The following is a 13,311-nucleotide window of genomic DNA, read 5'->3' on the forward strand; positions in this document are numbered from 1 at the left end:
CGTGCCAATCAACTGACAGCAGTGCCATTTGCACAGACATGGCATTTTCATGGGAAATGAAAAGCCTAATGCAGAATCAAATTTGATTAAGTCAGCGGAGTCATCCAGATTTGTGCTCATTACGCTTGAGATCCGAGAGTCCCGCTGCGATCGTAAATACTTGCGTGCTAATTTCAGCTGAGCACTCTGTCAGCTACCTTCCTGCACCGTAACAGCCACTGGGGGCAGTTATTTGGGCACTTAATTATGCCTCTTCCCCACATCCCCAGCTGGAATAATGTTTTTAGTTTCGATTGGGCCAGCAATGAGTTTAGACATCTTTGTATCAAGCGTGTTAAACGAGCCTCAGCCAGGGGATCATGGCAAGCAGAGAACGGCTTGTCATAATGTAAGTTAGCTTACTCCTCTCCAGCTCCATCAGACGTCACCGTGAAGATCTCCCATCTAACACCAGTGTTTGGAGGACAGTGAAAAGATCAATTAAAAACTGAGTGATTACTTCTCTCTCACCCCCACGGGCTGCTGGAAGTAGTGACCCTTCAGCAGACAGCGCTACGTACCAACCACCCCAGATTTTTATTATTGCCGGGGGCGATGTGTTTGTTTCTCCACCAATCTCAGTGGCCAGCGATCATTCCAGCCATTTTCCACTCATCACATTTCTCATAAGCCCTTAATGCCAGTGTAACAAGCCTCAGTGAGTTGCTTAGTGTGCAAGATTAGTGGCAGCTGAACCAGACAAGACATGCGTAGACGCAGAAGCAATTCCACCTGCCAAAAGCTCACCTTTTGAGCCCCCGAGAAAGCATGGTAGAAGCAGGAAACATATGTCATGATCGCCTTCTCATCGGGCCTGAGAGTGCCTACAATATCTGCGCAGAAAGAAAGGGAGGAGAGTGAAGAGAGCAGCATGAGAACCTCCCAGCCCCTCTGGCATGCAGCTGAGAGGGAACAAGCGCTTGCTTCAGACTGGAATCCAAACCTAAGCTGGAGCGTGCCTCAGCCAAACGGGCTGGTTTGCTGCTTTAAATCTTTTCCACTCCGTTCAGAGTTCCTGTCCCTTAAAGTCTGAGGCTCTCCCAAGACGACTCCGCTAGCAGCCCTTGGTTTGAGACACTGGCTGGGAGTCTTGGGATTCAGCTTCACAACCCTCTAGGTTGAAAAGTTGATTTCGCCTACTGTTTATTGCTACCTAGTTTCCCCCTCACTACTGATATACCCCAGTCACCTACTCTATAAAGATGATTTTTCTGGTCCCTCTAGTGTTACATAATAGCTGGAGCCATAGAGCGTGTATGACCTAGCTGAGGTTTGCTTTCCAGTCAGCAAGAGACCACTGCCATCTGCAAGAAAAACTGGGTCAGCGTAGGATGCCACAGATCCAAGAGTTATAGCGAGATGGACACAGCTGCCTCCGGTACCTTCTGCGCGCCAGAAAATGCATGGTAGAAGCTGGATACATAGGTCATGATGGCCTTCTCATCAGGGCGAGCTGTGTTGACAATGTCTGCAAGCGAACAATAAGTGTTAATGCCCTCACGGGGAGGGCCTGGTTTCACACTGAGTCAGACGTGATCGCCAAGGCACGTCCTGCGCATCATCTCAAGAAACCCGCTCTTCACCATTCGGTAGTCCTGTAGATAAGCAGCTCTCTAAAAAATAAGTGCCAGAATATCTGGGTGGGCAGAAGAGGCCATCAAAACTCTCCTGGATATACTACAGATCGGGAAAGATAAGCTTGTCAACCAAGACTGAACACAAGCCATTTGCAGCTACTGGTACTGAATGAATCATTTTACCTAGGGCAGCTGCTACGGCTTCTGCGACTGTTTTAAAAAGGGAATGTTGGCCCCAGAATTTAGTGGTGGAGACAGTCTAGTGAGATTACCACCACACAAAACAGGAAGTGGGGTGCACTTTTACCCAAAGTAATCAACACGTGGTTCCTCAATTCCGGTCTCACTTCTCGTTCAGTACACACCATGGCCCTACCCAGGAACGGTCACTACGTTCTGCGAGCATTACATTTACAAAGGGGAATGAGTAGCTGGAGACGGCCCAGGTATCAGAGGACAATTCGTTCCAGGTGGGACAGCTTCACTACTAGTGCAAACAGAGTATGGCAAGCTGCATTTGACAACAAATTTCTGATCCGTCATGTGCTTACAAAGCTGCAGGATTAGTCTTCTGTGGCCTTTCAAAGACACGCCTAGTCATGGAAAGGGTGGGAGATGTGAATGCTGTGTGGAAGGCCAAGTCTGGCTTTTAAACACAAGCTCAGGTCAGACCACCCGAGGCCCAGTCCTATGTGACGCAGCAATGGAGGAAATGCACTTTCCTCTTGCCTTGACAAGCAAGTTGTTCATGGGACTGGGTTATCTCCACTGCAATGGCAGGAACTTCCACTGACCCAAGTGGTTACTGCAGCGAGTGTCTAGAAAGCTTACCCTCGGCATCCAACATCTTGGGGATGTCCAGGTATTTCTCGGCCACCTCAAAGGCGTTGTTCAGGTTCGTCACAGGATCGTCCTGGGAAAAGGACAGGTGTAAAAAGGGGTTATGAACCCGAGTTGCTGAAAGCTCCCTCGAACACAGATGGCACTGCGGCCCCAAGAGCTGCTCAGCAGCTGTCTAACATCCCCCCATTTCCTCTTGAACGCTACAGCAAGTCTGCCTTCATGTCTAACCTTTTTCACCAACGACCCAAATGTTCCTCAGTCACCTGCTCCCATTAGCCAGCAATTCCCGGCCAGACTCCAATTCCTGTCTCACTGAACGGAACAGAGACTAACATGTAACAGGAAGAGCTCTTCATATCCTGCCTTCTAGCATTGAATTCACCTTCTAATAAGACACACAGCTAGCAGCTATAATGGGGGTCGGAGTTTAAGTGGGACGCGTGTTTCCCTGGGGCGCATTCAGCAGCACAGAACTTAGCTTCTGAAGAGAGCATAACATGGCCACTGCAGAGATGTACCTTTCTGAGCTTGTCGTATTCAATGAGCTCTGGTCTGTGTCTGTGGATCAAGGCATTGAAAGCAAGACCGTCCTTCCAGCTACAAAAGAGATCAGCGAGTTAGATGGCTTTGGTGTGTGGGGTTAAATACATGTATCTGGATAATACACTACAGAAAATGATCACCAATACATACTAGAGTCCAACAGATTTTTTTTCCAATTCACCTTGATTTAATACCTCTAGAAGTAGCAGGACTAAGTACTATGCACAGTTAACTGCATGCTTCCTTTAGATCGGGCATTTCAGGTTCTCCCACCCCCGCTGGGCCCTCCTGAGAATAACAGCCCAGATAAGAGGCAGCAATGGCTGGAATTGCAGATTAAACGAGAGCAAAACATGCATGAATTTGGGGGTTTTGTTCCGGCCAAGCTGCGCTAAAAGCATCACTTCCCTAATGGCAGGCCCATTGAATATTTCATGGAGATGCCTCTGAGGCCGAGGGACTGGGCTATTTCTTGCTGTCTTCAAGACACGCAGCACTGCCTGCCAACACGGAGAGCTCTTTCTGAAGCGAGTAAAGGAGCAGACAGTTGAGCACTCGCTAAGAGGGGGTCTGACAAGCAGTTACCTGATGTGGAAATTTTGTACATTGACGTTCTTGTAGGGCGCCGTCTTCCTCTGACACCACAGCAGCAGGCCTTCCTTGGCAGAGGTCTCTGCAAAAGGCACAGGGCAATTAAGGGACTGTGCCCAGGAGCGTCTCTCTCCTGGTAGAGTTTTAAACCAAGAACATGAGAAGAGTGCAACCGATGACAGACTTATCCACAGACAGTAAAGGGTGCAACCTGCCCCCTGTTTAATGTTAGTGTTGCAGTATGTGTCTCAGAGTAGCAGCCGTGTTAGTCTGTATCCCCAAAAAGAACAGGAGTACTTGTGGCACCTTAGAGACTAAAATTTATTTGAGCATAAGCTTTCGTGGCTACAGCCCACTTCTTCGGATGTGTCTGAGTCACAAGCCAACCTGGTCAAAAACATGCAAGTCAAGTACTGCAATTCATATTCAGGGTGATCTCAGGGTAGTTTATTTTCCATCGTGGCTGTCTCCAACTAGGAAGGACAGTCTCCAGTTGGTGTGTTGAGTCAGGACAGCTGCAAGTATGGGGTAAAAAAGCTCATCTTCCTTCTATTACCACTAGGTGGTTGGAGGGATTACCCCCAAATCTGGATCAGCACAGGGGAAGAACAGTGTAGAAAAGAACACCCACCACCCACCACGCAATTCCAGATGCACATGGATCAGGTATTTAGCACTTACGGCCAACAGAGCAAGTGAGGTAGAAGCACAGTAAGTGATTTACTGAAACAGACAGCTATGCAAAAAGTGTGCATTGGAAACGTGACTTGCAGATGCATGAGCTGTCCTGGATTACCATAAAACTGCATCAATTCACTGCACCAGTTTTATCTTCCCCATCGTACATTCTTTGTGCTGTAGTTACACAGATCCCTCTAATGTGCTGGAGAGCAATGAAGCAGAAGGTAAGGACACAGCTTGCACACGCCTGGCTCTTACCTTCCACCGAAATGTCCTGAATGGCAAATCGAAGGATAATTGTCCAGATCATGCCCAATGTCATCTTTGCATTGCCATCTACAATCTCTGAAAGCAATAGAGGAGAGAAGAACATTGACATGAAACTCACCAGGGATGGAGGAAAACCTCGTTTTCTTAATACAGACATCAGCAAACAACTTCCAGGTGCAAGCAAGCTAGGAGAAAGATTTCAAGAGGCACTACAGTAAATAGCCATTAACACCTAGAATTTTCCTGGGGTCCAGTTGAAAGCCAAATACTAGGCCGATTGCACTGTCTGCACATCCAGAAAGAGTTTATTGCTTTCTGACTCAAACACTTCAGGATTTTAAGTTCTGGTGTGTCCTTAACCAGTTTACATTTTACTCTATAGAGGACAAAGGGATAACACTTCAATAAAGGATATATGGAGGCTAATTTTTTCATTCCAAGTAGGAGCTCACATCTGAGGACTCAAATCTCTGAAGGACAAGTAAGGAGCAATGAGAGAACGCCTCCAGTTTGCATTCTGATACTAGACAGTGAAGCAGAGGTACCAGACCAGTGCTTGAAGTTTCACTAGCAACACTCGTGGAGTTTCTGGAATCCAGACTTTACACTGTCTCTCTCTAGTATACCCGGGTACATTTGGCAATTTTGAAAGAGTCGGATAGCACTGGAACAGCCCGACGGCACAAACTTCCCACACATAGTTCATCCCCAATCCCCTCTATCCAAATTCCACTCCCAGATCCCATGAGCGGACAAGACTAATGGCTACAAAACTGACAACTGGGCATCATCATGTAAGAACACATGACATTTCATTAATGACCTCACTGCAAACTTATATTTAAACCCAGTTCTCTAGAGTAATAGGCTGCAACACCCACTGCCATGTGGACAAAGCCAACTACATCTGCACTCAGCCTGTGACAATGTTAGTCAGTCACAGTGCAGGAGCCATCTAGATCAGTGGCTCTCAAACATTTGTACTGGTGACGCTTTCACACAGCAAGCCTGAGTGGGACCCCCCTTACCAATTCAAAACACCTTTTTATATATTTAACACCATTATAAATGCTGGAGGTGAAGCGGGGTTTGGGGTGGAGGCGGACAGCTCGCGACCCCCTCATGTTATAACCTCGCGACCCCCTGAGGAGTCCCGACCCCCAGTTTGAGAACCCCTGATCTAGAAACAGCAAGAAAGCCTCTTTCAATCCCCCTCAAAATGATGAGTTTGCATCTATTGGTTTCAATTGTATGAAATAAAGGAGAGTGGGAAACTTGTGTGATTACGGAGATTAAGGGACCCTATCTTAGTTAAACCGTGATAGCAAGAAGATTTCTTTGAACAACTAGACATGGAATTTCCAACGTCTCTTGAGCAGCTAAAAGCCTCTTCCAAACCAAATAAACCCTTGGAAACATGAAGAATTAAGTCTGGGTACCAAGAGGGCTGTTGAACACTCACAGCACCAGCTGATATCTAGGAGGAGAGCTCAGTGGATAAATTGGCTTTTGTAAATCACATACCCCATCCCTGCATCCTGAATTGTAATGTGGCACTAGTTGGAACGGGCACTGGTTTCAGGTATAGTCAGGAGAAAAGACACCAGTCACTAGATTTAGAGATGCAACCTCAGTGCAAGCCATGTTACTTGATTAATTCAAACTGGCTTTGCAAGGTAGCCTAGAGCCAAGTGACGTCCTAGCAATAGCCCTCGGTGTCTAAGCAACAGTGAGAGTTTCACAAGTCCAAGGAACAGGTCATGGTTCTTGTGAGCAAGGACAGGTGCTATGAAGAAACGGTTGCTGCAGCTTGTATTTCTGGGGAACAAACTGCCAGATCAGATCAACATCCTATCCAACAGTGGCCAGTGCTAGATGCTTTAGAGGGAGGAAATAGACAGAGGTTTCTTGCTCCAAGGGAAGTTTCTTCCGAACCCCCACCACTCAGTGGTTTGCTTATGCCCTGAGGCATAAGGGATTCAAATACGCTAATAAAATATTTCTGTCTAAGGTAACTATATTCCTGGGTGGGTAATTTAACCAAACGTATTCCCACATTCTAAACTCCAACAAAAACATCAAGGAAAAAAATGTGATTAAAAATACAGTAGCCTGGACAATCTAAGGGTAGAGAACTATAACTAGACGAGTACTGATGCACATACAGAAATCACCAATAAGGAGACGGAAGAATTTAGTTCTCTTCTAGACTATCCTCCTTGGGAAGGAAGAGAGGAGAAATACTTTGCATTCAAACTAGTTATCTTAAACAGCAAGATTAAGTTATTTGCAATAGTGAGAGAAAATATAGTAAGTACTTCTCCCTCACATCCAGGGGCGGCTCTATGTATTTTGCCACCCCAAGCACGGCAGTGAGGCAGCCTTCGGCGGCACGCCTGCGGGAGGTCCGCTGGTAACTCGGATTCGGCGGCACGCCTGCGGGAGGTCCGCTGGTAACTCGGATTCGGCGGCACGCCTGCGGGAGGTCCGCTGGTAACTCGGATTCGGCGGCACGCCTGCGGGAGGTCCGCTGGTAACTCGGATTCGGCGGCACGCCTGCGGGAGGTCCCACGCCTTCGGCGTACCCGCCACCGAATTGCCGCCAAAGCCGCGGGACCGGCGGACCTCCCGCAGACATGCCGCCGAAGGCTCCCTGACTGCTGCCCTCACGGCGACCAGCAGGCCGCCGCCGCAGCTTGCCACCTCAGGCACGCGCTTGGTGCGCTGGTGCCTGGAGCTGCCCCTGCTCACATCAACTTCTCAGTTAGGAACCCCAGAGAGACAGACGCAATGTTAAAAAAATCAGGATAAAAACTATTTTGTTTTTCATGCTATTAGGCTTTATTGTAAAGTTTCATTATGGAAATATCCAAAAAACTCCGCTATCTGTGTAAATGGAGAAATAGTTTTCCAAAGTGAACTCACCATTAATAGCATTTTAATGGACCAGCTATCTGGATATTCTCACTATTCTGCAATTCTGTGACGGTCCTCTGGGGTCTGTTTAACCAGGGTGGTTTTCTTTGGACAGATTAAATAAATGCAGCTAGGAGAGGCAGAGCCAGGAGTGGGTCCAGCCAGGGCCGGCTCCAGCTTTTCTGCCGCCCCAAGCAGCCAAAAAATAAAAAAATAAAAAAAGACGAGCGGCAGCACTTAGGCAGCAGCTCAATCGCGCTGCTTCTTCAGCCACAACGCCCCCTCTCTTCCTCTTCAGCGGAAATTTGGCGTCAGCTCAAAGAGGAAGAGAGGGAATGAGGGACCCGCCACCGAATTGCCACCAAAGACCCAGACATGCCACCCCAATACCGAACGGAGTGCCGCCCCTTTGAATTGGCCGCCCTAAGCAATTGCTTCCTACGCTGGTGCCTGGAGCCGGCCCTGGGTCCAGCTGTAAAGAACTACTAAAGAAAATCTGAGGTTCTGATCAGAGAGCAGGAATTTTGCTTTTTAAATCATAACAAGTTGACTGCCAGCATATGTGTTTGGCAAAGCTCAAAGAAATACCAGGCCTGGAGACTTGGAACAATGCAAATACAAATACAAATATTTTGCTTTTCTGGACACATTCTTTGATCCAAGCACTAATGGCAATTAGTTTTTAAAAAAACAGCTGCATGCCACCATCCAACTGACCATGGAGAAAGAATCCTGCCTTGAACTAACTGTTCAAACGGCTTTATAGGCAGTCACCGCGGTTCAATATTCATTTCCAAGCTCCCCAAAAGCTTTTAAATTGCCTTAAGCATACTTGGCTTCCCTTGGATGTAGCTAATGGTGGAGAAGAGGAGATACTTACAAGCCTTGTTCAGAACAAGACATTCTTCACACAGGGCCCAGACCACGTGCATTACGCTCAGATACTCTACGCCAACATTGCTGCGGATTCCACTGACACTTGACTTAACAGTTCCCAGGATGAGCCAGAGGTTTATGGTTTTTTCCTTTCCCACCCCCTTAGCATTCAGACAACAGTAAAGTGGGATCCAGTGTCTCTTCAGTGTTTCTATGGCAGGTATATTTATGATGATCATGTCAAGGATAAGCCCGACTTGTGGCCATGGCTGTCTGTAAAGCCCCAGGCACGCTGCATTCATCTATTAAAGAGCAGCATCTACTTCCAACTCTTGTAATAACTCCTGATAAATGTCCCCTCCCTCACCAAATATGCTCTTGTACAGACAACAGAAGGATAGATATTTTAACTAGGGGGTGACTTTTAGCTTAATCCATTAATCCACAATAGAGGGAGGAGAGAAGTAACTCCGTCACTGATGAGAGGGATGAGCCCATGCCAGAATTGACATTCACTGGTGATTTGGCTACTAAAGGTCTGGACACCCAGACTTCGGAATTGACCATGGCTGTCTATAACTCTTACTCTCCAAGTGTTATTCTTGCCATCTAAGAAACAGGCACGGTGAGTATAAAGTTACATTTCAGAAATGAACGAGTTCTATTAAAGTGTTTACCCTGCATGTTAGCACAACTACAGCAATTGCAACCAACTATTGTTGTTTGAATGCAGCGAGGCTCCCAGTAATACGAACCTCTGGCCCAATTTCTCTCTATTGACTGAATTATAGGCATTTGGTGTCGTTCAAGTTATTTGCACAATCCAGTCTCCTCTTAGTGCCTGACGGAGAGGAGGGCTGAAATGATCCAACACCTTACTGTATAGAGAAAATAACTCTTCCAATTGGATGGTATGACCTATGACTCCTAATACAGTAGAACCTCAGAGTTACGAACTGACCGATAAACCATACACCTCATTTGGAACCGGGATTACACAATCAGGCAGCAGCAAACAAAAAAAAAAGGCAAATGCAGTACCGTTCTGTGTTAAACATAAGCTACTAAAAACCCTTTCCCTTTAAAAAAAGATTTGACAAGGTAAGGAAACTGTTTCTGTGCTTGTTGCATTTAAATTAAGGTGCTTAAAAGGAGCGTATTTACTTCAGCATAGTCAAGTTTCAAAGCTGTAAGTCAATGTTCAGTTGTAAACTTTTGAAAGAACAATCCTAACATTTTGTTCAGAGTTACGAATACTTTAGAGTTACGAACCACCTCCATTTCCGAGGTGTTGTACCGGAGGTTCTACTGTAGTCACGAGTTGAGGCTGGCTGTTGATACATTCAGAAGCCTAAATTACATACCTTCAGCTCCTATAGAGACCAGCTTAACTCCTTTGCTAGCGATGAAGTCTAGAGCTTTATTCACATTGTTGATTTTATGCACTCTCATTTTTCCTCGCTCTGGTTTGGGTAATCGCTCTCCTAAAGAGGAAACAGAAAAGTTACAGTTTTTCTTTACAGTCTCGGGTGAGAGCTAAAATCACTGGTTGCAAAGACAAGTGAAGAAGTTTAATACGAAACAAGTCCCTTTACCATGATGTCAAGGGCAGAAGATCTGTTTCTAGATAGCTGCAAAGGTTACTCATACTTGAATAATTTGTTAAAACATGCATTATGAATCCAACTATTGGGGAAGGGACTGTCTCTTTGTTCTGTCTTTGTACAATGCCTGGCACAAAGGGGTCCTGATTCCATTACTAAAGCTCCTAGGCCCTACAGCAGGGGTGGGGAAACTACAGCCCAGGGGCTGCATTCGGCCCTCCAGACGTTTTAATCCGGCCCTTGAGCTCCTGCCGGGGAACAGGGTCTGGGGCATGTCCCGCTCTGGCGGTCCAGCCGGGGAATGGGGTCGAGGGCTTGCGCGTGCCGTGGCTTTGCGTGGCTCCTGGAAGCAGTGGCATGTCCCCGCTCCAGTTGCTACGCGTAGGGGCAGCCAGGGGCCTCCACACGTTGCCCGTCCCAAGCGCTGCCCCCACAACTCCCATTGTCCAGGAACCACTGCCAAAGGGAACTGTGGGAGCAGCACCTGCGGACAGGGCAGCACAGAGCCACCTGGCCGCACCTCCACTTAGGAGCCGGAAGGAGGATATGCTCCTGCTTTCGGGAGCTGCTTGAGGTAAGCACTGCCCGGAGCCTGCACCCCTCCTGTGCCCCAACCCCCCACCCCAGCCCTGATTCCCCTCTCTCCCAGTGCAGATCACCCTCCTGCACTCCAAACCCCTCATCCCCAACCCCACCCCAGAGCCCTCACCACCACCCACCCCCCTGCACCCCAACACCCTGCCTCAGCCCGGAGCCCCCTCCCACACCCTGAACTCCTCATTTCTGGCTCCCCCAGCTAGACCCCTCGCCCCCAATTTTGTGAGCATTCATGGCCCAACATACAATTTCCATACCCAGATGTGGCCCTCGGGTCAAAAAGTTTGCCTACCCCTGCCCTATAGAGAGACAGGGACGCACCTGAAATGACCTCCAAGAGCAACATGAGTTTGAGCCCATCGCGGAAATCTTCATCTATGTTCTCGATCTGCGTGCCAGCTTTCCGCAGGTGAGAATTGCACCACGCCGTAAAAGTCTGGAGGAATAAGATAAGGAGGGTGTGATATTGCAGCGTTCAGTCTAGAAATGAACTAGGCCATCCAGATTTACACGAACTAACTTATTTGGATCCAATACACCGAAACATGGTGCAGTTCTCATCAATGCACATGTACATTAATTCACTCTTTGGTGATTATATTCATTGTGCTCACTCCTCTCTAGGTCAGCTCACCCCCTTACAGTATCAGAACCATCTTACAGAGATTTTAGCTCTGCTATCATTTCCCGAAACTTATTCCAAGAACCACCGCTTTATTCTGTTTTGTGGCAAGACTAACTGGCTGCAGGAGAACAATGCAGCCTGACCCAACCTTTTAGACTTGACCAAATCCCAATATGGGGTTTGTAGAACCAGAGGGAGCTCAAGCGGCTTTCAAGCATTTAGCGGACATTGCTAAATATGGTGAGCATTTTTAACTACACACGAACAGGTCCTCGTTATGCTGCAGAGGTATGTGGTTAACAGGGACAAAAAAAAAACTGCTGCAGAGCGCCCAAGCAATTCTTGCTCTGAGCGACAAAGATCATTCTGGCTCTAGCCGGACGCCTTCGGTCTATTCTTGGCTTCCTGTGGCCTCCTCGCTATGGCAAACAATTAAACACTGAGCTACGGAGCTTAAAATTGCACAAGCTTATTTGTGTAACATACCAAAACTCCGATGTGAAAACCACCACGCACTAAATGGCACAGCGTGGCTTAGCTCCTGGGCTGTAGGAGTTCGAGCCCTCCAATTTAGCGTCAATTTAAGCAGCCCCCACACAAACATCAGAAGGACCCTTGCTACGGGGAACAATATTAAACACATGCAATATTGCAAGCTGTCGTTCAGATGGGAGACACTCTGGAGTGAAGACGTTACGATCTGTCACTCCAGAAACACTATATTAACAATTCCACACATCCAAAAAAACACAAGATTAGTGCCACCAGACGCACACACTGAACAGCTGCAAAGTCGGAAGCAGTATGGAAAAGTGCGTTCAAGCCAGACACCATTTGTTTTGGCAACAGTTACTAACCCTGCTCATTCAAAAACTCCTAGACAGTAGCTGCTGAACTGGTACTCTACCCTACACATTGCCTTCAGAGAGCAAATCTGGGACGGTTAAAACGTGAAACACTAGATGTGCCCATTTCAAGAGCTGCCACAGATTTACCCTCTTTATTTATGAAGAGCACTTGGAAAGAGGACAGTGACAAGACTATACAGCAAAGGAAGTGAGACTGCAAGGATGAAGAATGATCTTTGGCAAGTCTGAGAACTAAAATCGCCATCTGTCTTGATTTTGAGTGTGTGTGCGCGCGCGCGCATGTGTGTGCTTGGAAACAATAGTGTAATGGCACCAGTGGTAGAAATTTACACCAATCTAGAAATGGCAATTCACTCTTAACAGCCCTCCTCCATTCATCCAGAGGACAGCATGCCCAATGCATAGGGCAGGACAGAAGATGATGAATTCGGAATTAGTAGAGTCTATTGGGGGGGAAGGGAAGGATTTGGTCATTTTGCGCACTCGCACAGTCAAAGTAAAACGAATGTTCCATTCCTCCCCACTGTCTATGCAAGATTGTTGGCCATACGTCATTCTTTGTCCAGGAATTAGATACTCAGCATCATGAAACATTCTTCAGAGGGTAAAATGAAAACTACGTGAAACACTGAACATGGAGCGTGTTTCACATTCTCGTAGCTTTAGGTATCAGCTACGTGCTTTAGATACAAGTGTGCATTTCCTGAAGCAACCAGGTAACTGAATAGAAAAAGACTCCGCTTTACCAGCAGTTAGACAGACTCCACGCAGTTTCACAAGCATCAAGTATTTTTAGTTTAGATACACAACATTCCGATCATAGCTGAAAGCTGTAGTTCTAGAGAATTAGTGCAGGAAAGATCCGCACATATCACGAACTGAGACACAGGAAGCTCTAATGCTTGAGATGTAATTTCTGCAGCCATGTCCCATGTTACTACAGTGTGGCCTACAATTTAGACCCCTTGCCATGGGTTTTAGTCTGAACCTTGGCCTCTGCAGCCCAACTCCCAGCTCGTCTAAATACCCAGCCCATGTCTGATGTAAGAAACATATTTCCTGCTGCTTAGTCTAAACTCATTAGTGCTGCCTTTTACCCAAACGAATTATGGTCTGAACTTACAGTTTTTATTACAAGTGTAAGAAACTAACTTCAGACTCTGTTCCTAGTAGTCAAGGCTGCTAAAGGCCAGGGTAAGGCACATGGGCTACACTTCCTGGAACACTAAGGAAAGGCAATTAAACAAGTGGCAAATATTGTGTCATGCAACTACACCCAC

General features: G+C 47.0%; 1 protein-coding gene across 3 annotated transcripts in view; it reads right to left on the reverse strand.

Annotated features, from left to right (window-relative positions):
• Positions 1-13,311, reverse strand: part of ACTN4 (actinin alpha 4) — a 78,699-nt gene that overhangs the window by 24,794 nt on the left and 40,594 nt on the right. For 2 of the 3 annotated variants that reach the window (XM_054010221.1, XM_054010222.1), the window contains exons 2-8: positions 10,859-10,973; positions 9,701-9,820; positions 4,533-4,619; positions 3,588-3,675; positions 2,978-3,056; positions 2,448-2,529; positions 787-872 (exon numbers count right to left, since the gene is read on the reverse strand). In XM_054010221.1, the coding sequence (XP_053866196.1) occupies positions 787-872; positions 2,448-2,529; positions 2,978-3,056; positions 3,588-3,675; positions 4,533-4,619; positions 9,701-9,820; positions 10,859-10,973 (657 nt within the window). Of the gene's footprint in view, positions 1-786; positions 873-1,421; positions 1,508-2,447; positions 2,530-2,977; positions 3,057-3,587; positions 3,676-4,532; positions 4,620-9,700; positions 9,821-10,858; positions 10,974-13,311 lie in introns of all 3 variants that reach the window. The other variant, XM_054010220.1, reaches the window with a different exon arrangement.

This window comes from Malaclemys terrapin, chromosome 20, assembly GCF_027887155.1.
Source record: "Malaclemys terrapin pileata isolate rMalTer1 chromosome 20, rMalTer1.hap1, whole genome shotgun sequence".
Taxonomy (NCBI): Eukaryota; Metazoa; Chordata; order Testudines; family Emydidae; genus Malaclemys; species Malaclemys terrapin.